A 27,851-nucleotide genomic window follows, 5' to 3' on the forward strand; every position below is an offset into this window, starting at 1 on the left:
AAACAGAATTGCTGTAACTTCACATGATGCTTCAAAGCTGTTCGTGGGTGTACACAGCAGCGCATAGTTGCCATAACAGCTATGATATCAAAGGGTATTCTTTCCTTTGGATTTGCTTTGAACAATTAAACTGCCTCAGTGATAGTTTCCAACTTGTATTAGGCTGGTGTTCTCAGACTGCCTGTGAATCATGGTGATATCATTTGTAAGAGTAGGAACAATAGGTTAAAAAAAAGACCCTTACTTTAAGGGAAAAGGTATCCTGGCTTATTGGAAAACACTTTACTTTTTCTTTCAGCATTGTTTTAAAAAGTTACAAAACTTCACATGACAAACCCTTGTTTAAGAAAGTGTGCCCTTTGTCAGAGGTGGTATGAACAACAGATGATTACCTCTTCTGTACTGAAACAGTAAGACTCGCATGCTGGCAGTTAGCTCAGGGCTGTCTGTCAGCCAATAATGTATTGGTGTACATGGGGATGGTTTTCCCTTTAGCAAATATGCAGCCACTTATGTTTTAAGAAAGGGGATTGACTTTTCAAATATCCCTTCCTTGAGCTTTGCAGGTGTAGGGTGCCTTTAAAAACAAACTGGGAATACTGACTTAACAACTATATCTTTTTTTTTCTTTTCTTAAATGTAGAAGAAGATTTTAAAAGGACAGATTCTAGCCAACTACTTAAGGTGTAGCCTCACCAAATACCTGCTAAAGGGAAACCTTCAAAGCTGAGGTCCAAAATCTGCTCACTTGAAGACAGTCCACGTAACTCTCTCAAAATACCTACGCCAGCAAGTAAGCAGTTCTGAGCAAACCTATGGGATAATAAACCACAGGTGATAGGGACAAAAAAAAGCCTAGATGTTTGGATACAGAGCACATTACGCTACAGTTTAAAAACAAAGGAATCTCCCTTCATTAACTTATAAAATAGACAGTTAAAAAACTACATACAAAACAACGTAAACAAGTTAAACAGTAGAAATGAGCATCAACGTTACTAGCACTGTAACGAGATTTGTTCACTGAGCTGCTATTACAGTGACCAGGTTCTGCTCAACAGCAAATACAACCCCACCCTTGTAGAAAGAGGCAGTTGGTTACTAGCATCTGCTGCTGTACCTTGTCTGTCTGATCAGATGGAAGTAGCAGACATGCCATTTATTATGACAAAAAGCCCTTAAGTTATGGCTGCCTTTTGATAAATAGAACAATTCCAGTTCCAATCAATATAGCTGTAGGAAAGTCTTCTGGTGTAGCATCATACCAGGGACCAACAATCCCCGTGTGGTGGTTACATTGCTGTACACTTCCTTGGAGAAGTGGCATCTGCATTTGCTTTTTTCCTAATGCTTTCTGTAAAACAAAATCAATAGTTCACATTTTCCTTCAAGCTCATAAGGGTGAAGGGTGGTAATTACTTCATGCTGAGTGGCAGCCTAACACTAGAACTCCCTTTTCCCTTGCTGCGGCCATGGCTGCTTGTCCCTCCCCTTTCCCCCCAATCCCAATTTAAAGGTTTTTTTCCTTGGCAAAGAAGGAGCTGCATTACTGTGTGGGGGTGTATTTGCTTTAGAAAGGCTTGTTTTGATGAATGGAAAGTATGGAGCAGTGGGAGCAAAGGTCGGGGAATATGAGTTAAACCCATGCATTCTGTAAAACAAGGGGGAAACTAAAATGAATGTATAATCAAAGCTTAAGATTGTCTGTGAGAACTGGTTATATTTATATAAGACAAAAAAAAAGAGAGAGACTTAAAAAAACTCGAGAGGTAGCCAAGTAACTTAAACAGTGTTGAGTTTGTGCTAATCAGAGCAAAAGTTACCAAGCATTACCTGCCAAGTCTCTTCTACCAATTCCAACCAGGCCTTCATATAATCCTTTGATTGGATTTTCTCCTGCCATAATAACACCGTGAAGCCAAATAAGCAACATCCGGTGGCCATGTTCCCTGTAGCTTTTAGTACCTAGTTAAGACCAGAAAGAAATACTGTACTTCACTGTGCGTGGGTTCTGTTAACTCGGCTTTGCAAATATAGCTGTAAACAACTCTGGAATTCAGTGTGCAGCTTTAAGGTAAAGTGTGGCCCTATTAGCTATATAGGCACCCATGCAAATACAGCTAGAAACATTTTCTTGAAGGAAGGGAGGACTGTGCTCAAACTTGTATCGAGCAGGGATCTAAAGGAGAGCAGTTCCTGGGAAAATGATGGCCTGTGATCAGATTTGTCTAATTATTTATCTTAGAAAGCAGCAGCATAACTAGGGATGGGTGACTTGAGGTACAAGTCCCAGGCACTGACTGAAGGGGAGATAGGAAGGCTCTAGCCATGGGAGATGCTGCTGCCAGGGGGTGGTATCAGTGCAGCCAGCAGCAATGTAGTTAACTCTCTCACCTGCACCTGCAGCTTCCTCCCCGCCACCCCCTCCCACAACTGCCAAATTTAGGGTTTCAAAATTGCTAGGTGGCAGCCACTGCCAAGTTAAGGGGCAGAGGGGGAGGCTGACTAGGGGACTGAACCAAGGTGCAAACTCAACCAATTATACCTCTGTTCATAAACTAAGGGTTACGATCTCCCCAGTAAGCCAAGTTGATATCCACTGTGAAAGCCTAGTGCCATACCTGGAAGCCCTGGAGTATATGACTTAATCCTAGCAGCATCTGTCTTTGCTTCTACCCCAAGCCCACAGTTACACCCCTTTATTGGCAAAGTGGGGCTAGACAGTCACTTCTGGGGAACAGTAAAGTAGCACCTGGTAGCTGAAAGGCACTGGGTTTGGCCCTTGTGCCCTGAAGAACCTGGGCACCACATCCAAAGTCACGTTCCACTTAAAAGAACAAGTAGGAAAGATGTTGGGATGCTTCATCCTACATGCATAGGTCAGCATAAGGCCTCAGGTTTCAGTGTCCACTCCAACTCCAGGAAGCTGCCTGGTATGTTCTGGACAAATAAAAGGACTTTAGGCTCTTCCTTGCTGCAGGGAAAGCTTGCTTACAGCCATATTTCCAGAGATGATGCCGGTCCTGAACTATCCTAAGTAATGTCTAGCTAGGCCTATAGCACTACTGTGTGTGGAGGTTGAATGGAAAAGGCACCAAGTTTGCTTGCTATCTTGCCCCTAGCCTGCCTGTCCTGCTCCTCAGCATTACCTTCCACAGGACCTGGATCCACTTTGGCTCTCTCAAGGAGAAACCAAGGGCAAATCTCTCCCACAGGGGTCAAAGTGGAAGCCAGCTCCCCCTGGGCACTTAGCCTGGCTAATAAAGTGGCAGTGCAGTGAAGAACAACTATTTAGCTCCTACAGAAAGTGTCCTGTGTCTCTGCCCAGGCCCTTTTAGCAGCAAAAGGTTGCCAACCCCTGGCTTAAAATGTTTTGAACAAAATCTGGGGGCTGTTCCAGGCCAACCAGCCAGCTCCTGCAGCTCTTGGCCATACACCAGAGCAGAAGAGTTATCCATGAGAAATGTAGAGGAGGAGGAGAAAATGCTTGGCTTGTGACATATACCTGTCCACTGCTGCTCAATGGCTCGAATATGTGCATCAGTGAATTTCCAGTAATGTGCCAGCTTCTTCCATTCATTGGGTTTGAGGTATTTCGTAGCTAATCTCCACATCACCGAGCGAATGTGTTGCGTTTCCAGCCTGTGATCTTGCTTAAAGGTCAAGTGTTTTGCTATCCAGGAGTCTGAGTCGCTGTTCAGATTGTCCTGCCGAGTTAAGAGAGGAGCTTCAGTGCTGGTTTTTTATTCAGGGAAGGAAAACACAGGAACCTGGAGTGCAGCATTCCTTTGTGTTCGAGAAGCAGTTTAACTTCCCTGCTGGCAGCAACGTGCAATACTGCATGTCGCTTCTGTTTGCCCACAATACAGCCAATTATCCTATGCTGATGTTCACACTGCAGCAGGATACAATGACTCTGTATTGTTAGCAAGATCAACCCCAGTAACAATTCCTGGCCTAAAGCCTACAAGTGCTGCTCTACCAAGAGGCTGCCTGTGCTTCCACTAGTACTTGCCAATCCATCACATCCCACATCTCTGGCAGACTGGGTGTCTCAGAGTTCATTCTGAAACAGCATATTTCTGTTTTATTAACTTGATGGTTTCATGCCTTGTTTAATAAGTGCTGTGAATGACACCATTGCTATGCCAGTCAACGCAGATAATGATTTGCATTTCAACGGTGCCTTCTGTTGGAGACTCTTGAATAGACCCAGAAACGATCATTCAATCCCCAGCTCCCCGGTGATAAAGGAAGCACTATTCTTACTTTTGCACACACACAAAAGAGCAATTGAGGACTCTGCCAAAGGCCCCTCAGGCAGTCTAAAGGCCTGGTGCAGAACACACTGTGCCTCTTCCTCCAAACCCCCTACCGGGATGTAAGACAGCACCTAAACAGCTTAGATATCCAACTTCCAATGGGCTTTCTTTATTAAACTCCCAAGCTCACTTGCCTGCTGGATGATGCTGGGCCAAGCAGTTTCCCTACCTATAAATGGAGGGTAATGATGCTGATCCTCCCCTCTAACATGCCCTAAGATCTACTGTCTGAGAATCTCTAAGACTCTGGCCCTCCAGGACAGGCTGGGATGTCTAGCAGCAGGTGCCAAGATCAGGAAGCAGGTCTGTTGTAAAGCTGTTTGGCCTCTTTTATAAAACAGGTGGTGAAAAAAAAAAGATGTTCATCATGCAGTCTGGTGCATTTCTTTCCCCCTTGTACCTCTGAGCATAGCACATCGCATGCTGTCTCAACTGCTGTGTAAAGCTTCATCTTGACAAACTGGAGGTCTTTGAAGATGCTCAGCTCAACACAAGCTGCCTACCTTTTCCCATTTGTAAAACCGATCTGCTTTAATAATCATATCTGCTAAGTTGATGTGGTTTCCCCGGGCTGCTACATCCAGAGAGGTTTTCCCTTGCTGAAAAAACAAAGTTAGAAAAACACAGGCTATTGATCACATGTGCAGAAGAGGTACAGTTACTAATCTTCTGTCTGTCTCAGGTGCATGGCTGGTCCTTAGAGCTGCTCTAGTCACACACCCTGCAATCTTCAGTGAATTGGTTTCCTCCATAACCTGGTGAGGGAGGGCAAAGATAATGACCGTGGGAATAACGTACTGGGCTGGGACAACAGAGTCCTGGGCTCTAGTTATGGTTTGTATTGGCCTTCTGGGTGCCCTTGGGCAAAATGTTTAACTGCCCTATGCCTGAGTCTCCCATCTAGGAAATGGGGATAAGGGGGTGGCAGTACCTGGGTCTGCTTGCTACAGTATGTAGGCATCTACTTGGGAAATGTGTTGTACAAGATCTGGGTGTTGTGACCATCCTTGCTGAGCAGCTGGAGAGCTGAGACCCAGAGAAACAATAAGTACTGCATGCTGCAGACTTGAGTACAATTGCAGCTTGTATAGATGAATCAGAAACAGCTTTAAGCTAATTAGATTGGCAGCACCATTGAAGCTCAGGGGTGGGCAAGATGCAGCCCGTGAGACGGCCCACGGGGCCCCTAAAAAATTTAGAAAATTAATATTTATCTGCCCCTGTCATGTGGCCCTCGATGGCTTGCCAAAACTCAGTAAGCGGCCCTCCGCCTGAAATAACTGCTCACCCCTGTTGTAGCTGCAGCCCAGGTATGTACCTAGTGCGCCCAGCAGTCTGTGCTGACCTCATCCACACTGTTCTTGGTTTTAAAGTCGGCCAGAATAAAGCCAGCTTGAGACAAGGCCTCTCCAGCTGCAGTCACGCCACAGCCCTCCCCGGGTGACATCCACATAGGAGTCAAAGCAGCTGCCCTCTCACCACCATCCTCCTAACAGCATCTAATAAGAGCATTCCTCTGGGTGTCACTGGGTATACATCAATAGGATGTAACATTCATTAATACAGTCTTTCATGGTGCTTAAATTACTTATGTTAATTGTAACCCCAGGATAATTGTTACCACAGGGTCCACTGCAACCCCCTCTGCCAAGCAGGAGCGGCCACAGTTTGTTCCTGAGTACCTTAAAGCACACCGCTCAGAGACCTGGTGGGTTCACCGCACTTTACAAACACCAGCTCCAGAACAAATGCTTGGCCCCAGTGCTTTTGCACACGCGCTCAGCATTTCAAGTCGGAGGCATCTTGCAGCTGTTTTGCTCAACAGGTTCACTGAGGTGCATGAAACTGAACTGACCAGTGCTGTCTCATGAGTTTTAGTTGTGCATGTATGAACAAGTCTGATTAAACACTACTTGGGAGGAAACAGCATGTTGACACGACTATTAACGCAGTATCTGAACTCCCTCGTATGTTCCTGGACGTGGTATGTGTATGTATCCCTAGTAGGCACAATTTATATATATATTATTATGTGTAAGAGACCTAGAGAGAGAGGACAGTTATTGGAAATAAATGCAGCAAGCCAGGAGGGTGATTCTGTGTGGGGGTGAAGCACAGTCCTCTGCTTTGCACTTGTGCCTGGTCTTAGTGTAGTGCCAAGAGCTGCCAGTTGGTGGTAGCAGCCACATTTTGGTTCCAGACTAAGACCCAGTCAGGCTGGGTTTGGCTTTTAATTAATGATTTCATAGACATTAGGGCTGGAAAGGACCTTGAGAGATCATCAGATCCAGCCCCCTGCCCAAGGGGGAGGAAGTCAGCTACACAGTAGGGGCGGGGGGTACAAGTGGCAGAGATAACTCATGACTGAAGCAGGACAAACCTAGAATCTCTAAATCCAGTGCTTTTCAACCTTTTTTGTATCAGGACCCATTTGTAAATGAGGGCCAGTCCCAACCCAGTGCCCCTCACTCCCTACCTGCTATCCTCCAGCCTCCCAGTGTACTGGGGGAGATGGGGTGGCCAAGCAACCCCTCGCAGGCTGGAACTCTGCTAGCTTGCAAGGGAAAAGCTACTGTTTCCCACATTTTTCTATTTTAAAGGAGACTACATCTTTAAAGTTTGGGCACAACCCTTTCACATATTCCTGGGACCCACTTTTGGGTTGTGACCCATGGGTTGAGAAACCCCACTCTAAGATGCTTGCGCCCAAAGACATCTCCGGGGTTCCCAGGCCCCCAAAGCTCTTCATAATTAGATATGGTGAAAGTCAATGCAATAGTGAAGAGAGGAGAAGCTTCACTGATGGCAGGAAGAAAATATTTCCCCCTCCCTCTTCACCAGATGTCATCTCCTCCAAAGCTGCACCTTCAAGTTTGAGAGCTATGGATATATTTATCTACCGTTTACTTGTAGAGATGAAACCATGTGGTTTCTCCATCACAAGATACATAGCTGGCTTCAGAGTCCTTCTGGAAAGCAGTGTTTTGCAAATCTTTTGCAACAAACAATTACAATGTTATTACATTTCATTAAAAAGCATGCCATTTATAGTGAATTGTAGACCTGATGCCAAGCTCTGGCTGAAAACTCTTCGAGTTTCTCACCTGCGCAAGCAAATACGTGCTTGGGAGCAGAGGGCTGCATTTGCCCAATGCTATCAACAATCTTTTTGTTAATCGCAGCTGCAGGGTTTCTTTGCACAGCACTGACCATTGGACAGCTCAGATTTTTTGCCCATTAACCCATTTGCACTTTAATCCCTCTTACTGGCTATCTAAGACCACCCCAGAAGAAGGTGGTTTGCATTTAATACACGTGCCGGCAGAGGTGGCAGTAGCAGGTGCTGACTCCTGCAGCTTTGCCTAGCAATCAGTGAACTGTTCTGCACCTTTCTAAAAGTCAGCCCACACCTTCCTCAAAACTCTACGCCCTCCTCCATTTTACCTTCTCCCTCCCAATTCCCCCTCATTTTAACTGCTTATCATCAAAAATATGCATCTTTTTCTAGCACTGGCTGTTTTTCCTGCACCTGAAAGTAACATAAATCAGCAGTCCTGTGAAGTCCTCTCAGATCTTTTTGGCCATTAAGGAACTTTACCTTGTCAATTAGCTTTAAGTTAACGCCTGCTATGAGAATCATCTCAGCTATGTCTTGTCTCCCATGTTCTGCAGCAATATGCAGCGCGGTCTGCTGCCTCTGTGTAAAAAGAAAGGAGAGATTCAACATTGGGCACGAATGCCGGCTGAGAACGACAGGAAGAAATACGGGCACGTATAATGGAACCAGCTGACACTGCTGAACTGCATATTCCTATACACGTTTTGCTCTCTCTACTACCTAACTCAGTCTCGTTGATATTAATGTCAAATGTCCCATTGGCTTGGATGCACCAGGGGACTCCAAGATGGGATTCTGGCTTGTCTTGGCACTATCGATGGGAAGTCTTTTGTGGTACATACTTCAGCCTAACAATTATCTGAGCCTGTAACACACCTTTGGGACCCCCAGTTGGACATTTCCAGCCATATATATCAAGCAGAGGGATGTTCGGGAAATGGACAGTCTTCCCTGTCTTCTTTCCATGGATAACCATATCAGATGGATACTGGCTCTACCTCTCTAAGGCCTAAATCAAGCTATACCATGCTGGTGATTTCCCTTAAAGTCGAAACAAGGGCTGGTCCTTTAGTGGAAAATTCCAGGTCGCATACAAGAAACCAAGCCAAGAAACAACATAGCAAATCGATACAGGCACTAAGCCAACTCAAATGCATACTGAGAGCGGATTTCTAGTATGGCGATAATGAACTAAAAATCCAATGACCGGCTGGAAGAGATCTGTTTGTGTAACAGATGCATTGCTTGCAACACCGCTGTTTGGCCTAAGAATCAACCAAGGTCCATTCCTGGTTTTCACGTAGAGTCTTTCTTAATGTTCTCCAAATTATCCATGTGCCCAAACCTCTGCTGCTTGCTCACAGCTCAGGGTGGTAAGGGCCTGGACATGCAGACCTGTATACAGACCAGCCAGGGAACCTCACCCACAGAGGGTTCATGGGGTCCAACCAAGGACCTGCTTGGAAAATGCAAACAACTCAGCCACTTCGGAGTTTTGTGAGCTGAATCTCCATGTTCCCCATGTTTTGAACGCTGTCTGTTACATATGCACCCCTGCTCAGTTCCCAGTCTTACGTTATCTGGGATGTCCAGGTCACATTCTGCATCGATGAGGAGTTTAACCAGGGCTGGGAAGTTGTTCAGCACCGCTATGTGCACAGCTGAGGCATTTTGCTGTGGAAAGAAGATGCGTTATTTGCCACGGCTCTATAGCTTATATGCAGCATTCTGCCTTGCAATCTACTTATTAAGGGTCCCGGCACCTGGGCTAGGACACAAAGGCTATGAATCCCCAATTCTAAAACACTCCTTTTTCGTTGCCATTCATGCACCTATCGGATCAGCAGCAACTGACATTTTTATGGATTCCTCAAGGGAATGAATTACAGACCAGGTGCAGCCTTGCTCCTACTGGTATCAATGAGGACAAGATAGGAAACGAAAGCAAGCTGTTGCTTTCAGGCAGACAAGTCTTCCGAAGGCAAATGCCAGAGATAGTTTATAGGCAGACACACCTGCTCAGCCTGTGCCAGCACAGCATTTGCCGGGCTGCATGATGGGGAAGAGCGGTTTACGATGGCCAGAGGAGGTGCTCACAGACAGCAGATCCAGGTCTCCTATCATCTGCCTCCCATGACTGTATCCAGAATCTGGCCCCATCTGTTTAGAAAAGCTCAAAATCATGTTGTGCAGCTTACGTGATTGACGGCCTCTGCATGGATTCCAGCATCCACAAGGACCCGGGCTATATCTTCATAGCCGTGCAGTGCAGCATAATGAAGGCAGTTCATCTGTTTCTGAGACATGCACCAAAAAACAGGTGGATATTAAGCCAAGGCATTTTATCAAGCAAAGGACCTTTCTCCCTCTGGGCCTTTGTTCATTCTGCTTCTCAGAGGTCCCAGCCATAGCCGCTTCCTCAGAGAATGCCCTTCCCTTCCCCTGGGGAACTGGTGCAAGCCACAAGGGGCACAGCAATACTGGGGTGATGATCAGATGTCAGCTGGAGACAGCCCAAAGCCAAGACACGAACAGCTTTACCATGGAGCTGTCACTCTGATTTAATGGTGTCTTGATTCTGCATGTCCTGCACTGATAATCGCTTTTCTCCAATGCAGATGATTTTCACTATCACCCAGTCACCTCGATATCCTTTAGAAACCCCAAATGACCTTTCTTTTGGTGAAGGGGTGTAGGTTGTAGCCGTGTTGGTCTAAGGACATAGGCAGACAAGGTTCTTTGGGTGAATCTGGTATCTTTTATTAGACCAACTATTAGGATACAAAGCAGTATCAACTACTAGGATACAAAAGATGCAGGTCTTCTTCTTGGTGGCATTTTGGTCCCCAAACACTTTTGTCCTGATACACCAAACCCTCTGTCCTGATATACTGGTCTCTTAACTGGAGAACGCGAGTTTTCAGAGGGAAAGAAGAGCACTCCTTAGTCCATCTGATTCTAGTGACAGACCTCATCCTCAGAGGGAACTTCACTTTAATTAATGGGGAATGGGTCTCCTAGCCTGATTTTCTATGACAAAAGAAACGGTGTCTTTGCTGTCCTAGGAATAGTGCAGCATAAATACCTCAACTATCAGCACTGCCCACAAGAACGCGGGTGTCTGTTCTGTTAGGGTCTACGCTCTCTGAGAAGCCATTAAAGAAGTCCCAGGAACTACAGCTGGGGGCCTGTTGCATGACAATGAACAAATCATTGTACAAGCTTGGGAAAGAAACAACAGGAATCTAATATTGCCGCAGCTCAAACCTGTCTGAGCTGGCCTGACACCGAGTCCTTGCTTCAATTGCCAGATTACTTACAAAAAGGCACCCCGAGACACCTCCAGCGGGAAGACAAAGGAGACCACTGTCAGGGCTTCGGGGCAAGCAGGCTGCCACACAAGCGTTTGAGACCTACTCCTTTGGCAAAGGGCTGTGTCACCCTCCATTAATACTGATGTCACACAGCCGCTGGAAGGTGGAAGGGTAGGACTTAACCCTTCTTACGTTGCCACCTGCACACAGAGCAAGCCGTACAGCTGCTGCCCGAGTGGGAAACGACTGAGAATAAAGCCAGCTTCCAACAGTCCTTGCTTACTTGGGTTTGGAGGTTGACGCTGCAACCAGCTTCCAAGAGGAGCTTTACGCAGTCATAATGCCCTCCGTCGGCAGCCGAGTGCAGGGCAGTTTGTCCTTCCTGGGAACAAGAACAAGAGACAAAGCTGAACCTGGGCATGGATGCCAAGAGGGGCCTTTCACAGAGCAAGGCTCGGTACCGGTGAGCTGGATGCGCCAGCTGGGTGACACAAGGGAGTCTGTTCAGAGGCGTGGGATCCTTGGGCCTCTTCAGTCAGCAACGTGCTCCCGTGCCGGTTGTACATACCAGGGGTTCACGCCCACTCCAGACTAGTGTTAAGGAATCACTTACCACCATCGACATTACTGATAGCGTGGTGTTTGCCACAGCTTTCAGAGTCGTCTCTCACCTTCCTTGCATCGGCAAAGCTCCCTCTGAAGTCAGGCTCCACTCCGCACTGACTTCAGAGGGAGCTTTGCCTATGCAGGGAAGGTGAGAGAGGACTCTGAAAGCTGTGGCAAACCATGCATAATATTCTGTCCCTGCACCCTCTGCCTCCAGGGAGTGATTTCACCCACATGGCCTACATATTTAACAACAGGGGCAATCTAAAATGGACTCCATACCAAACGCCTGGAATTCATCTACTTCAGCTGACTGCTGCCACAGCCATCAAATTAAAGATATTTTTAGGGCAGCTGGGACATTTGGTAATAAAAACAAACAGGATGGCATATTGCCCACTTTACAGTTGGGTAAGCTGAGGCACAGGGTCACAAATGATATCCCAGAAGTCACAGTGAGTCATGGGAAGAGTTGGGAATCTATGCCACTGGACTGCTGCTCCTGTAACTACTACAGCATACTTTCCCCTATGAAGAAGGCCCCATGAGCTTTTCCAAGGACGTTTATCTACATTCACTGCTACTGTGTGCACAAGGCAAAGCTGATCAGGGAGGGATTCATGCAGAAGTAGCACTGGCTGATAAAACTATCAGATGAGACTGCTTCCCTTCCCTTTCCGATCACCTTATTTACTATGCAAAGACAGCAGTTAAGATTTAAGTTTATCAAGGATTAATTTAAATTGGGAGACTGAGTGAAACCGCCCCAGGGCTCAACTGGATATTTGCTAGTCGAGACTTTAAGTAATGTTCTCATCACAAACTGGTAACCTGAACAGCAGAAGATATCAAATCGAGAGACTAGTTGTTCAGTGAACAGATCAATGTTCTTATGCAGGACTTGATGCATCTTAAAACAACGTTCATTAACCACGTAGGCACCTGAATATTCAAGAGCGTGGGACTGTAGTGGGGGAGAAAAGGTAATAGTCAAGTTAGTTCAACAGTTACATGAACTGTGAGTTGTTTCCTTCCCCTCTAGAGTGGTCCTTCTCCAGGGTCTTCTGAACCTGTATTAAACAAACTACACAGGCAGTGCCCTTGTCTTCCCTGCTTTCGTCTACGGCACGTGGCAGAGTATTGCTGGTGCTTCTAATTTTGCGCTTTATAGTTGTGCACGAGGCTTTGCAGGGGCACGTTTGGGAATTTCTTGGGCAAATGACAGCCTGAGAACACAAAGCCCCTTCCAGGCCTGTGTTCCTACAACAAAGGTAAAGGGAGTCAATTAGTGTTTAGTTTGGAGTCAATAGGGATATTGCTTCTTGCAGAGAAACTGCATGTGTCCAGCACTTTGGATCTGCACATTTTAAATAAACCCAGCGAGGTCCATAAGCCAGTTCTTAGCACGGAGCCCAGGAGTCCTGACCGCACCAGCCAACACGGGAGGCTGCCTCTAAAAATCAGGAGGGATGTTTGCTTGGGTTTCTTTTATTTACTCACCATGTTCTTTTCATCCAGGTCCACTCCAACTCCGACAATCTTCTGTAGCACCGCCAAATGCCCATTTTTAGCAGCTAAATGTAGGGCTGTATTCTTTTCCTGCGTGCAAACATTGCTTCTTGTGTAAAACCTCCATGGCCAAGCACTCGGGCAAAGCAGCTCTGTATGAACCGGTTCCCAGGATGATGCAAAAAAAGCTTTTCTAACCATCAGCAGAACAAGACTGAACAACCTTCCAGCAGCAGTAGTGGGGCGATAAGCCAAACTGGTTTTAGGAGGAAGCTGAATACATTTAGGAATTAAACTATATAAAGTGGCTGCCTGGGGATAAGACTTGATGACCCTGGATGTCCCTGCCAGTTTCTTGTTTCCGTCTGACCCAACAGCAAACCTGGGAGTCATTCTTTTGTCAAATAATCACCCATTAAGAAAAATAACTGATTCAGTTCTGATGAAGGGGTGCTATGTCTGCCAAGAAACTAGAGCACCAAAGGGAGGCAAAGACAATTTTCTGTTTAAGCATTTAAGCCAGGGGTTCTTAGCCTTTTTTGTGCCATGGACCCCTTTGGCAGTCTGGTGAAGCCTATGGACCCCTTCTCAGAATAATGAGCGTCTGTTGACAGGAAGACTGTGATCACGTGCGATCTAGCGGCAGGTCTAATAACTACCATAATTTCGAAGTAGTGATGAGCGTAAATGATATTTTGAGATATCTGTAACAACTGTAATGTGATATGAAAATAACTGTGATTTCTATTGGTGACAGTCACAGGTATTGCTAATACTACTGTGGTTTGTTGCCTACATTCATAATTGAAGGAAATGCTAAATTTCAGTTAGAGGTTAGTGAAAATAAAGATGTAATTTTTTTCCCATCCAAGTTCATGGACCCCCTGAAATCTATCCACAGACCCCTTGGGGGTCTGTGAACCCCAGGTTAAGAACCCTGATTTAAGCGCTGCTTTTGAACAATTCGCTTCTCCCCACTCCTCAAATTTAAATCCTTGTTGAATGCAATTCTGGCAGCAATTAGACAATGAATAAGCTTCCCATCACCGTGGGATCTCATCACTGCAGTGCCAGTGCTACTTCTGATTTCTGACTCCAGAGCGCTGGAGTTTGGGTATCTGAGGACTTTCTCCCCAGGAAGCAAATGTCTCCTGTCTCTCTTATCCATCTGCTTTACTTCTGCGTTCCTCACTGCCACACTACAGGAGCTCCACAAGGCTCAGCAAATCACAGGGTACGTATTTTCCTGTGAACAAGCTGAACGTGTGCCGCTCTCTTCTGTCACTCCTCTGGCACTAGCCTCCTAACAAATATTCTCTTGTGGAGTGAGAAGTATCTGTCCTTCCCACACTGGGGACCTAGCAACTGTCTCCAGGAGAACAAATAAATTGGCTTTATTCCATAAATTCAGGCTGCCACTTCATCGTAATGCAGGGTTAGGGTTATAACCCCGTGGTCCACAAAGTCCCCCCCAGCTCCAGGGCCTATCCACAGCTTCAGTGCCTTCCTGCTGGGCTTGCAAATGGACGGGGGAAGAAGTCCACGGAACAGGCAGGACACAGAGCTACCGCAGACCAGCGTACAGCCAACCGGCCCGAGCACGTGCTCACCGACCACCCAAATCGAGACCCTATTGCCAATCCCTTGCATCATTTAGGTCATTATTCCAATGCTCTGCCCCGAACACCAGCTTCTGTCTGTACCTTGTCTCGCACGCCGCGGGAACACCCCACTCGGATTAGGAATTCCACCGCCTCCAGCCTCCCGTGCTCTGCAGCCAGGTGAAGGGCCGTCCTGTCCATCTGCAGTTCGGAAGTGAAAAACAGAAACACCAAGGCAAAGGTTGACAGCTGAGAATAACCTGGATACCCGACGCATGGAAGATATCAAATTTTAGCCAATTTTTAAAAAAGAAATCTTCATATTTTCCCAAGCGGGAAGCAACTGTGACCACCTGAAACCTGAGATCCTGCTCTCACCTTGGTTCAAAGTAATTTGCATCATCACCGATCCTCACAGGAGGCGAGAGGCTTCATACCAGCTATGAACTGCCTGTCCAGAGGAGTTTTGCATCTACTGACTCCTCTGTGAAATCCTATGAAATATGACCTTTCATTTCTACCCAGGAGAACTTTTACAATCTTTTCTCCGATGCCTGAAGGGTGTCTGTGCCTGAAAGCTTGCAATTACAGAATTTTTTTTGCAAAAATCTTGTTGGTCTAATAAAAGGTATCACCTCTGCTATGAGTCCTGATTGCCTTTTCCTCTAGGCCAATATGGCTACAACCTGGATGCCTAACACTAGCACTAAGGTAATGACTCTTGCTGAAGGCATTAGAAGTAGACTTTCCCCAACAGCTACGCACTACAAGAATAGTTTTGTCTCCTCCTGGCAGTAACTAGCATTGAGCCTTAAAAGATTTTATACATCGCCAGCAGTTCCTCTGCTTTCACATTTGGGGGTGATCTTAGGGAAAAAAAAAAAAGAGCTGAGATGAACCACCTGCCTGGCACTAACAACTCCATGCCCTTTGGTTTCATCTGGCAAAATAAAAGGCAAAGAGAATGTCAATATTTATTTCAACACGAAGAAAGGAAAATAGGCAGCTTATCAAAAGGTATTTAAAGCTTAAAAGCCAAAGAGAAAGCAAAAATGATCTGAAGCTTCAATTATCCCATGAGTCATTTTTTTTTTTAAAAAACACCTTCTTGGGTGTAGGTAATTGCTGGTGCAACCCACTTTATGTGCCTGGGGAAGAGAAAGGATCCCCGCAGGAGTGGTGTGGGGCGAAGAGAGGGCAGCAAGGGCTATGACTGAAGACAGCGAGGGGGCAATGGCACTCGGGAGCTGGGCTCAGTCCTGTGCTTCCTGATGACCGAGGCGGGACCCGCCTGCAGCAATCAAGCAGGAAGGAACCGCTTGGCGACAGGGACCGTTGTTTACCAAAGGCATGCCCATGCCCTGCTATGTCATTAATGCGGCCTGGCTTGCAACTCCCCAGGGTGAGGCTGCCGGGCACAGCACCATCCTGCCACTCGGAGTCCATAAGTACTGACTATACTTTCCTGGCAATTCCCATACAAAACTGCATTTGGAGGAGCTGGGCATTTTGCCCCGGACGAAAATCAAGTCATTCTCGTGATAACGTCTGGCTCAACCGTCCCACCTCGCACCCCATGGACAGCTTCCAGGACACGCTTAAAACAAGATGCAGTTCCACAGGAGGACAAGTACGAGGAGTGGGGCTGGAGGGAGAAGCCAGCCTGCGGCGTTGCCCTGGAAGCCAGATCCTGGATTCACCTTCTCCACGCATCTAAGGAGACGCGATCCCAGGACTCAATCCTGCTCCTGCTGAAACCCAGGGGCACGCTGCCAGGAATAGCACGAAAGTGAGGCTGCTTTACGGCCTTACTACCTTGTCCGTCTTGTCCACGCGCACATTCTCCAGGTCCTCCACGATGAACTCCATCACCTTGACGTGACCTCTCTGGGCCGCGCAGTGGAGCAGGTTCCTACCATGCTAGAGTGGGAAGCAAGCCACATTTGCTTAATGAGTCAGAAGCTGCATTACATCACTGCTGTAATAGCTTCTTCCTGGTGAAAAAACCTCATTCACTGCCTTCCTGCAGCTCCCCGGCTAAAGCCAGCCAGGGCTGCAGATGGCTAATTGTTTCCCCAAAATGTTGATGTTCTCTCTTTCTCAGCAGAGGTTTATTTTTAAAACATATCTACTGCTGATTTATTAATGCTCCTTCTTGTCTCTACAGCACCTTCCATCTGGGGCTTTCAGAGTTGCAGACTGCAGAAACCTCTCTGGAACAAAAAATATGATAGCTATGTACTAGCGCAGCTAGGCCCAGAGATGAAACAGCTTCCCTAAGCCTGTGGCCACCCAGTGGGACAGAGACAGAGCCAGGAGTGGCACGCAGCTTCACCCGCTCCCCTGTATCCCCTGCAGGGAGTCAGTAAAAGGATGTCAGCTAACAGGGAAGACTGAGCAGCTCACGCCAGCACTGAGTTCTTCCTATTGCAAACCTTTCCCCTCCCATGACTGTGCAATGCAGGACGTGGCATCTGCTTGCCACAGATGAAGCAAAATAAATATATACACATCCCTGCAAAGGGCAGGTAGGTTCCTTTGTCCTGATTAACTCACTGTCTCGCTGCAGCTATTTCTAGTCTCAAGGAAAAAGGCTCTAGTCTTCTTATTCAATCACATATAAAACGCTTGTGCTCTCCGTTGTGCAGGTTGGATGCCTGGGGCTGCCTCCTAAAAAGACCATCTCTCAACACAATGGACTGGCTGCACGCTGGGCTCCTGAGAGAGAGCCGAATAGCCTCACACACCGGGAAGGACACTTCAATTTATGTATGTCAACTCCTGAAGCTACCGCAACCTAGCCAAGAATCGGATCAGAGAGGTCACGGCAGCCACTGAAACAGGCGGCTGCTGACCCTCCGTATAGGGGGCAAGAACCCGTTGTCATCCCGCTCCATCTCAGGCGACTGCGGCCCAGGAACAACCACCAGCCTGCGATGGGCACTTCCGTGTGCTGTGCCCTCGCTAGAAGAACTGGGCAAAAACCGTGGAAACAGGCCCGTGTTGGACAGCCTTGCTGTGGGTAGAGGCCTTCAAGCAGGAGTGGCAAGTGAACCAAAAAGGATGTGGCTGGGTGTGATAATACGAGGCTCTCTTCTTAGAGGCAGTCACAGTGCAGAAAATGGACTGCCATGGCGGACACAAATACAGAGCCATGGGCATATCCAGAGGGCTTTGGGGAGTGGACAGTGCTGGCACTGTACATTTTCCCCATCATGTTAATAAAATAAATGATGGTGCCTGTGTGCCTGGACACTGATGGGACTGGGCAAAAGGAGCAGCAGGACGAGAGATCCTGGGATAGGGGTTGCAGGAGTTGCCCCGATAGTACTCAGGAGTAACCCCTGCAGCGATTGCCCCCGGGGTGCAGGCAGCTCCATTGTGCCCATACGGACCCAGTCATGGGGCACTGGTGCCTCCTGAGTCTGGGGGGACACCAGCAGAAGCCAGCAACAGCGTTAGCAGTGGGGACAGGGCTGGTGAGCACCCACAGCTGCCAATGATGTCAGCGGCAGGGATAACCCTGTTGGGGAGGGGCACGTGCCCCCCCACCAGTCACCTACGGACCCAGCTTTGCGGCCTGTTGTGGCAGCCGGTCTCTCAGCTCTCCCATTCTCTGCCAGCTGCAATGACCGAGCAACCACCCTCCCCTATTGCTCCCTGGCTCTGGACAGCCGAGGACAGGACACAGGAGCAAGCTGCCTCACCTTATTTACACAGGTGACCTTGGCCCCAGCGTTGACGAGGATCTGAAGGATGCGCAGGTGGCCGAACCAAGCCGAGAGGAGAAGCGCGTTCATTCCAAACTGGAGGAAGGAGCACAGATCTCTTCAGTCTTGCCATCCCCCCAGGCCCACCCCACAACAATACTGCCAGACCTCGGAGGGAATCTGCATGAGCAATACTTAATTTTTAAATATTTAATATTTAATGTGGGGTTCTCTTTTAAGAGCCCTTCCTTCCCCCTGCCAGTTCGATCCCCCTCTCCTCACTGCTCTTCCTGCTCTGGGGAGATCAGTAGCTGCTGAAGAACCCGTCGATCCGCTGATAGGAAAGCGATCCTCCCTGTCAGCCCATTGCTCCCAGGTAGGACTATGTTGGCCAGACACCACTTGTTGGCCAGCAAACCACTAACACAACAGGTCCACCCTCACAGCCTGGCTGGAAGCATCAGCGTGGCGGCCAAGGATGAGATGGGACCGGAGTAACTACTGCCTTCAGAGCAAGGCTGAGACGCAGTGCAAGGGAAGCACACACGGCTTCTGCTTGTGCACCCAACCCATTCCCCAAGCACTATGCTGAATTTGAGATGAGATTTCCCACCCCGCCACCCCACGACCTGCAACGAGGCCTTCAAAGGAGAGGCACGGTCATACATGGTCTTCATCATCCAGCGCCATGTCGTGCTCCAGAAGCAGCCGCACAGCTTGCTCGTGCCCAGCTCCAGCGGCCCAGTGCAGAGCAGTTCGGTCTATCTGGAGAGGAAGAGAGAAAGTTGCCAAGTGGCTACAGGCCTGGCCTGAAGCCTTGGTTGCACTGAAGTCAATGTCCAAGCTGCTTTTGACCTCACTGGGGCCAGGAGGTTACTTGCAGTTTGTGTTCAGTCAGCAAACTGCATCCTTCGCTATACCGCTTAGCAACGAAACATGGGAATAGGGGCAAGAGGAAGACTACTAGGGTCTTTTGCAGCGCTAGTCTCAGGTCTCCAAGTTTTTGTTTTATTAAGAGTTGGAAGCCACAGAAGCAATGGTCAGTGCCCCCTCGTGGGCTTGGCCCACACAGCACAGCTGGCCAGCAGACCTCCTGCCAAGCTGCCGGCACATCTCTGCATGCACCCACCTTTCCCCTCCCTCCTACCCCACCCCATGATGTGTGGAATAAGACTTCTGCTGCTGCCCAGAAGGCACGAGGAGATGCCCCCACGCCCTCAGCCAGGTGCCGCAGCCCCTTCAGCAGCCGGGCTGCACTTCGTGCGGTGGCAGCCCACATGCTGAGTGGAGCTGCGCTGACCCCCCCACCAGACAGGTGTACGTGTGCTCTGGTGGCTTGGAGGCAATGGCAGGCATGTACCACCAGAAGCCGAGCCCAAACGCAGCCCCACGCGAGCCAGGGACAGCCAGAATCCACAGCACTTTCCCAAAACATTTCTGTGAATGCTGCAAGAGACCCACCTGTGCACACGGGTCCCTCCCAATGTGTGTGGGCAGTGACCTGGCCTGGAGCAAGGCCTGCCCCCTTACTGGAAGCCCCACGGGGCAGGGACCGAGACTGGCACTACTGAGTCCTGCTCCATAGCACCTGGGCTTCCTAGATGCCTTGGCAATAACAGTAATGATTAATGTTAATAAATGCTGGCACACCGTTCTTTGAAAATGTGGCCCTTAAAATGTTGGGTACAACAAGGGGCTCGGATATTGATACAGGTACTGATCGCTGTAGTAGATGGGTGGATGGGCTGGATTGAACATAGCCTTAAGTATGGCCACGATGCTGTGATCCTCGACTTCCTGTGCACTGATCGCAGCTTTCAGATCCTTTCAAGCTGCCCCGAGATGCCAGCACGTTGCAACACCTGCTCCACGCTAATGGGGTGACTTTAAGCTTTGCCCAACCAACAGTAACGTGATGGAGCATGGAGACGCAGCCTGAACACCACCCCGTCTGTGCTACCTGCAGCCCTCGCGGTCCCGCTGCTGCCAGAACGCCTGAAGGACCTACATTGTTTCTGGCTTTGATGTCCACCCCTCTCCGGATCAGCTCCTCCATCCTGGCCGTGTCATTACGCTTCGCGGCATCGTGGAATTCTTTCTCCGAACAGAGCACTGAAACGCAAGAGAGGGTCACACGTGGGAGCCATTCAGACACGGGCGCTTTGCAGCTGCCAGGAGTAACCTGCCCCTTGCTCGCCGCTTCCACTCATTCATTAACTCTGACACGTCTTTGGGGGGGGAATTCCAGAGCCCGGTACTTCCCGCTCCCTTCCAGACACCTGCAGACGCAAAACGCCCTGCCTTACCCACCTGCGTCTTAGCCAGCGCTTTATCTGGCCCCACCGGGTTCTTTGTCATGGCAAATTAATTTAAATCATGATTTAAATCACCGGTCAGGAAGCCTGGAGTTAGACTCCCTAGGCCTGACGAAGGGTGACCATGCCCGAAAGCTTGCTAAGAACTTCTTTCCAACTACTCAGTTCGTCAAATAAAAGAGCCGACATCTTTTATTATTATCAAAGAACCTGGCCTGCCTTGAGTTAATCATCGTTTTCTACAAAAAGTGCGTTCTTGCGGTTTGATATCTTCTATTCATTTCACTGTTTGAAACTTTGCACTCTTAGAGAAAGGTAAGGGCTTGACCGTAGGTTTGCAAACTTGCAGAGAGAGAAGGGGCTGATGGGTGGGTAATCAGGTGTGTTATCTCTCATCTCCATACCCTGCTGTTAACAAGGACGTGATCTCTAGAGACACAAATCCGGTTTGAGAACTGAAACTAAGCGTCACAGAGATGCTTAATGGGACCTTCTAGCACTGGGTCCCATCAGGTAGAGTGGTTTTCTTGAATCTTTACTAATCTATAGCGGGGCCTCTGGGAACCCCGTAAGATTGGGTCCCTAATATAAATAGGACACAGCAGGCCGTGGACTATAAAACTTCTAAAGAGGTTACGTGCATATACTGTCCCAAACAGTATATAATTAGAAGTTATAACCCCTATCCCATGATGATATCTTTGAGCTTTAACATATCTTAAATTAAAACTGTATATAGGTTTATTGTTTTAAACAAGCATCTTAAGAAAAAAAACCCACAAAAAATACAATTTAATAAAAAAACTGATTTAAATTAAAAAATCCAATTTTTTAGATTAAAAAAAATGTTGCTTTTTAGCCACCTTCCTAAGAACACAATCCTTCCTCCTGCCCATCCCAGCACACTTCCCCCTCTGCTACTTGTGACTTTACTCTGGAACAGGCCTACTTCCCCCATTTAAATGAGGCACGGGGAGCTCATGTAACTGGCCTGAGGTCACGCAGCAAGTCAGTGGCAGAGGTGACCCCCACCCAACCCCGACGCTTCCCCTTCTTTAGGTCACGTTCAGTGCAGCGAGCAGTGTCTGGGGTTAGGGCTTCTCTCGTAGGCCCTGCTTCTAACGGCCTGCGGCTTTACCAAGTGTTAGGAATTTGCCCTGAGATGTTCCACACGGTGGGAGCATCACAGGCTGAGCTTCCGAGTCGTGAGAATGAAGTTAGGGAAAAAATGTGCTGCTCTGCGCAGGTTCAAAAACAGATATTTTTGCAACTGCTTCATTGCTAAGAAGCTTGGACACCTCCAGGCCTTTGCAGAAGAGGCTCGACATCTAGCACGGTGCTTTCGCGGGGTCAGGGATGTGACTGTTAGCATGTGACCCGCCTCTGAATGCACTCACGTTGCTAAAGGTTGTGTCGGTGCGCATGTGCCAAGAGTTGGATTCAGATCACGCAGGCAACCTGCAGCCTGGCCCATCCTAAATTCGGAACGGCTGAGCTTGCGACTTTGTTCCTTCGAAGCCCAGTATTATAGGTCGAGGGTCTGGTTCTTATTTACACCCCCTTCCAAGCCTGTCGATACAGCCAGAGCAATGCAAAGGGGCCTGAGTGTGAGAATGTTGCATCCTCTTAATCAAATGTCTTAATTAATACCTATGGTGAGCCTGAGTCAGCAGAGTAACATCATCTAGAGAGGTTACTTCCCAGTCTCCTACAATAGCTAGTGATTAGTTTTTATATGCTATATTCCTCTGAATGCAAGATGCCCTTGAAGATGCACCCACGTTTTCAGGTTCTCAACTTCAAGAAAATAATCACTCGACACATTTCCAAGGATGCAACTTCTGCAGGATCTATAAGGGCTTTTGACCTTTCAGAAGAAATATCTGGTTGCAAAAAGCTCACCTTGTACTTGAAGGAATATGGGAAATTAATGAAGAAGGACTACTCTGAACACCACCACCGCTGAGAAAAGCAGAGTTTACGCTGCACAGATAGAAGTGATCGAAGAGGATTTACTAGTCAGTGTGGGCATGGTGTTAGCTCATTTTACCAGCTCCCTGCTTTACTGGAGAAACCTCCCTGCTAACAAGTGAAAACCAGCCCCCATCTCCTTGCAGCGAAGCTGGCAGCATGGCTTTAGCGCTGGATTTATGTCAAGACATTGTCGGCCACCCCCATCCAGCAGGTGCTTTCTCTTTTATCGGGTCCCGTTTCTGTTCCAGTCTGTTCGGCGCGATGCCGCCGACGGGTGATTAATTCAGACACGAGGCTTGTCACATCTGGTTGTGGATCCTGCACGGCACCCCTGCGCTCTGCTAGTTTTCCTTTCCCCTCCCGGCTCTAGCGCGCTCTACGGAGGGATGCTCCCCGCCATTCACGAGCCAGAGAGCTCATTTTGCAACGTGGATTTTGCTCGCTAAGCTTGCTCCCTAGGGGCTAGGCCATCGATTGCCTCCAGCACCATCAACCAAGGGGACAGGGAATCCCTGGTCGAGGATAAGACTCCCCTCATGTGCCTTTTCCACAAGCTCCGCACCCCCTATAAAGGGACCACAGGAAGACCGTGAAGAAGATGCAGGATCCGGGGTTTCCGCTGGCTGAGTCTCCGCACGCAGTCCCTCGCACGCTAACGATCATACGAGATGCCAGGACATCCATGCTCGCAGCCAGCCGACAACTGCTCATCCCTGCTCCCCTAAACACGTGAGCTTTTGATGCTAGAGGTTTCCCTGCCCAGGCGGAGCGCTCCGGCAGAAATCTCCCCGGCAGGACACAATCTGGCCTTGTGATTTCACATGCTCCTCCGGATCTGGCCCCTCACCCCCAAATGGGTTTAACCTGGACAGTGGGAATGAATCTTCAGCCACAGTTAACAGGTCCTTCTCCATCTCCCGCCCCTGTCCTCCTCTCCTCCCCACGAATCAGGAATGCATTTCAGAGAAAAAGAGAGAAAAGCAGGAGGAGGAGGAGGATCCCACAGGTGCGAAGAGCCAATATTTACTTTTTCAAGAACTGGCTCGGAGACGCGTGATGTTTCCAGAGATGCGTAGGGCTGCGGCCACCTTTGCTTTGGGGAACAGCTCCGCGGGCAAAGCTGCCTAAGCATTGGGTTTCCTTGCACATGCTGGTGTTAGCCGAGTCAAATACAGTCAGATCTCAGCTCCCGCGCTGAGTCCTTATGTGGTTCTTAATTCACACTTTTTTGTTTTAATCAGACTTTCAAAGGCAAACGTGGATTTCTAGTTCCCCCTTTACCCAAGATAAGGCTCGCTTTTCTTGCAGCGAGCGGCACAATCCAAAGAATAAAATTACAGGAAGACTGAACTACGTGACCTCAACGGCGAAAACCCTAGACTGGGGGTGGCTAACCTGCGCTATGGGTGCCACGAGTGGCATGGGGCAGACTGGGCAAGGCACAGGCATAGTGCCAGATGGGGCAGGGAGCAGACCGTCAGATCAGACAGGGAGCCCTGGGCAGGAAGCAGAAAGCAGAGCAGCAGACCGGGTCTGGGAAAGGGACTGGAGTGGCACTCAGCCAGAGCGCAGGGCTAATTTATAGCATGCCTGGCAAAAAGGTTGGTGCCCACTGCCCTAGAAAATACCTAGAACAAGCATACATGGGATTGTTACTTAGCCGCGCAATCCTTGCCCTCGAAAGACGAGCCGCTGGCCAGCGAGGGATTACCTCTGCGAGGCACTCCCACGCGTGAGCCGTCTTGCAGAACGGGGCATCCTATTTGGAAAAAGAAAAGTGTAACGCGTGCCTTGCACAGAAGCAGCCACGGAGCAATGCTCCTCCACTCGGGGAACGTCAGAGGTTGAGCCGAGCTCGCCAGGGTAGCGTTATCCAGGATTCGTTCTGTTTGTTCAGTTATCACCGAGAAGGTCACGCAGGGCTTTTAATAACATCTGATTTCTCTTGCATCTACAGACCCAAATTCTTAGACTTCTGCTTTCATGTGTCAGTTAAACGTTTGGTCGCAGCTTTCTGCGAGACAAGAGGAACCTAAGGTAAGAGAACAGATGTTGCCAAGAGCTGTCACAGGCTGAAGTTAACGAATATTGCATTAGTTGCCCGCCATCTGTTACCACTTAATGTGCGGTAGGCAAGGTGTCTCGGACAATGTTCACACACTTCAGTCATCGGGAACACAGAGGCACGCATGCGGATTGCGCCGATTCTTGTTTCCTTGGAAAACGAGCGGTGTAACTTCCCCCGCAGACTACAACAGGTGTGCAAAATGCCCACCACTGACATCCAGGCACTTAGCAGTACACAGGGGTGTATACGTTTTTTTGGAGGCAGCCTGCATGATCGAAATCTGTTGCATTTCCATAGAAAGATCTACCTAAGCGAGCACAATATATGCAGAGTTCTTAAAGTCATTGAAAAGACCGGTGGCTATATCAGGGGTGGGCAAAATGTGGCCCGGGGGCCAGATGCGGCCCACCAGGTCATTCTATCCGGCCCACGGGACCCCTAAAAAATACAGAAAATTAATATACATCTGCCACTGGCTGCCTGTCATGTAGCCTTCAATGGCTTGCCAAAACTCGGTAAGCGGCCCTCTGCCCAAAATAATTGTCCGCCCCTGAGCTACATCATAGCAGGACACCTGCCAGGCCAATACAGCTGCATCTGGCTCCCCCCGGATCTGTTTCTTAAGTAATTTGTGTCCGTAAGATGGCAAACTCGGCGTGGGGTGGGGGGCGAGGCAGCGTCACCACTGCGTGGCACTTAACATAAAGCAGTGCCAAGCCTGCCTGCAATCCTCCCAGCCGCCAACACCACCTAACCAAGACTTTCCGCCCAGACGGCACCACGAACACGTGTAATTGTGGAGCAGCTGCGCCCTGCAGGGCCTGGCTCCACTGAAGGCAACGGGAATTCAGGCGCTGACTTTAGCAGCAGGAGCAGGGTTGCATGCATGTAGCCGTAGCCTGTTCGAGGAGGTCCAGCTCCGGGGCGGCGTCTTCACACCACCCGGCAACACCAGCAGGCATGAGAACGATGCACATAGCTTACATACATGAGGACTGCAGGCCGTTTCACGTGCAACGTTCGTTTCCGCCGATCAGAATAACAACTCGCCTAGGTCGCCGCTGATCCGGAGTGGCAGAGCTGCATTCGCACATGTTAGGGAAGCAGAAAGTCTAGTCTCTGATTAGTCAGGAGATGCCCAGCAGCCACTGACTCACTCGGACTGTAGAGAAATAAGGCTTTTATCCCAAGATCCCCAGTTCAAACCACAGCTTGGGCTGCAGTGGCTGCAATGTATTACTGGACAGGGTATGAGAAAAATGCCCGCAGGATTCAAATCAGCACCGCAAATGCCGTTTTCATCGCTGCACCCACTTAGGCAGCAAAGTTTCCTGCGTGTGGAGTACCTCCCTCAGCATTTTTTAACATTAGACTCGACAGTGCCTGGCATTCAGAAATATAAATTCTGCTATACTAAACCAGGTACAAAATAATCTGAATGATTTCTCATCAGTGCAATGCATCACCTGGAAGTTACTTTGCAAGGGAACAGCAAAGGACAGTGGCATGCAAAAAAGGTAATAAACCAGAAATCATACTGGGACACAGAACTGATTATGGCCACCCCAACCTTCAGTGTGTTTTCATACCTTTGTGTTGGGCCGGGAGGAAACGTCCACAAGAATGCAACCAAAATCTATCAGTCTATCACTGACAACAGTGAGGAAGATGAACTGTAGTATTACAGAAGCGCACATTGTTTCATAGGAAAATAAAAACAGAAGTGGTGGGTCCCCATCCAGGTTTTACAAAACTTACTTATGAATTTTATGGTTTAGTCCGTTGTTTTGTTCCTGGCGATTTGCTCCACTTGTAAAAGTACCGAAAGTCACTTGCTTCACCAGGATGCAAAACCATCCCTCTCCCACCCCCCAGGCGAAAACTAACCTTTCCTGGTTTTGCTAACCGAACACAAGGCAATCAAAAAGGTGTTATGCAAAGTAAATCAAATGTTTCTAAGCCTTTCCACTTGGACACTTCAGCACATTAATAATGCAGTTTCATCATTTCCTCATTTGCGACAGTGGGGCAGACACCGCCTGTGCTAACAAAAACGAATCCACTAGCAGGGAGGAGGTGCAGGCAAGCCTCCCTTAGCAGGGGGAGAACTGAAATCCAGGCTCCGCTCCTTTCAGGGTTGTCGTCTCGTCCTCCGTGGTTTCCAGCCGCGTGCCGGGCATTACGTTGCCCCACTGCCTTCGTGTCACCCTTCGCGCAGCACGCAGCGAGCGCGCTGTGTCTGCAGGGGGTACTCTACGCAGCATGCAAACATCGGGCCATATTTCTAACTCCTATAAAGATAAAACCAGTGTTCTGGAGTAACGCGTTGCTTGCTCTGCTCCAGGAGCCGAGCTCTGCTCCAGGGCCCCCGAGTGGACAGAAAACCTGGAGCAGCGGGGGGTTTCTGCAGGTGTGACCGAAAGCAGAATATCTGAAGAGCCGGTCCGAGAGAGCATCAGACACCTGACAGCAAAGGAAGTCCCCGGCTTTAAGCCTAAATCCACCCTGTGCGAACTCCATCTAGCCGGGAAGACGTCAGGCAGGATGGGCTTAGAAAACCTCTCCTTGGCAGGTCTGCAGCTGAAGTCCCGCTCCTCTCGCAGAGGTGGCGGAACAGGAGGGGCACGGGGGCAATAACCGCCCGCGCCCCTGCGCGCCCCCGGCCCAGGCCTTGCCAGGGGCTTGCTGCCCGCAGGCTGGGGAAGCCCCCAGGGCGAGCGTGGCGCCCCGGCAGCCGGCGGGCACTGCCCTGCCTCCCTGGGTCTCCCCGGGCGCCCGTCTCAGGCATGCGTGTGCAACGATAAGGGTGCGTGCGTGCGGACACGGGTGTGCATGGACGTGCGTGCGTGTACAGAGACCGGGGGAGTGTGCACGGACAGGCGTCCGCGCGCATTGCAGGGTGTGCGTGCCTGGGTATGTGTGCGTGTGGCACCGGGATGTATGTGCCCGCCTGGGTGTGTGCGTGCAAAGACTGGGGTGTGGTGCGTATGGGCCCAGCTGGGTGTGTGCAAGTGCACGGACCAGGGCGCGCGCGCCCAGGTGTGTGTGCGTGTATCACCGTGTGTGTGTGTGCATGCACCGGGTGGGTGCGCGTGTGTGTGCGCACGGCCCGGGGTGCGTGCGCCCGCCCGGCACCGTCCCTCGCAGCGCAGCGCCTTGTCCCGCCCGCCCGCGGCCACTCACGCGTGTCGTCCTCGGACACCAGCTCGTCCTCCATCCCGCCGCCGCCCGCGCCCGACGCGCCGGGGGGCGGGGCCGGCGCAGCCGCCGGAAACGCGGGCACGCGCCCGGCCCCGCCCCCCGCCCCGCCCCCG

At 49.4% G+C, this 27,851-nt stretch overlaps 1 protein-coding gene across 5 annotated transcripts; it reads right to left on the minus strand.

Moving 5' to 3' along the window:
- Positions 1 to 260: 260 nt before the first annotated feature.
- On the minus strand, positions 261 to 27,816 carry ANKDD1A (ankyrin repeat and death domain containing 1A). 5 transcript variants are annotated; one of them, XM_090028571.1, is made up of 16 exons: positions 27,721 to 27,797; positions 26,425 to 26,828; positions 20,189 to 20,292; positions 18,847 to 18,945; positions 18,178 to 18,276; positions 16,286 to 16,390; positions 14,573 to 14,671; positions 12,861 to 12,959; positions 11,038 to 11,136; positions 9,639 to 9,737; positions 9,016 to 9,114; positions 7,921 to 8,019; positions 4,826 to 4,921; positions 3,506 to 3,707; positions 1,834 to 1,965; positions 261 to 1,354 (listed from the first exon to the last, which is right to left on the minus strand). In XM_090028571.1, the coding sequence occupies exons 3-16, from the start codon at positions 20,234 to 20,236 to the stop codon at positions 1,293 to 1,295; spliced, it is 1,437 nt and encodes a 478-aa protein (XP_089884697.1). In that variant the 5' UTR covers positions 20,237 to 20,292; positions 26,425 to 26,828; positions 27,721 to 27,797; the 3' UTR covers positions 261 to 1,292. The 5 variants fall into 5 exon arrangements, with proteins under 5 accessions (XP_089884697.1, XP_089884695.1, XP_089884694.1 ...); XM_090028569.1 differs by having other exon boundaries at positions 26,127 to 26,828; XM_090028568.1 differs by lacking the exon at positions 26,425 to 26,828 and having other exon boundaries at positions 27,721 to 27,816.
- Positions 27,817 to 27,851: the final 35 nt, after the last annotated feature.

The sequence above is a fragment of the Crocodylus siamensis genome, chromosome 15 (assembly GCF_052110815.1).
Source record: "Crocodylus siamensis isolate JL-2025a chromosome 15, ASM5211081v1, whole genome shotgun sequence".
Lineage (NCBI taxonomy): Eukaryota > Metazoa > Chordata > Crocodylia > Crocodylidae > Crocodylus > Crocodylus siamensis.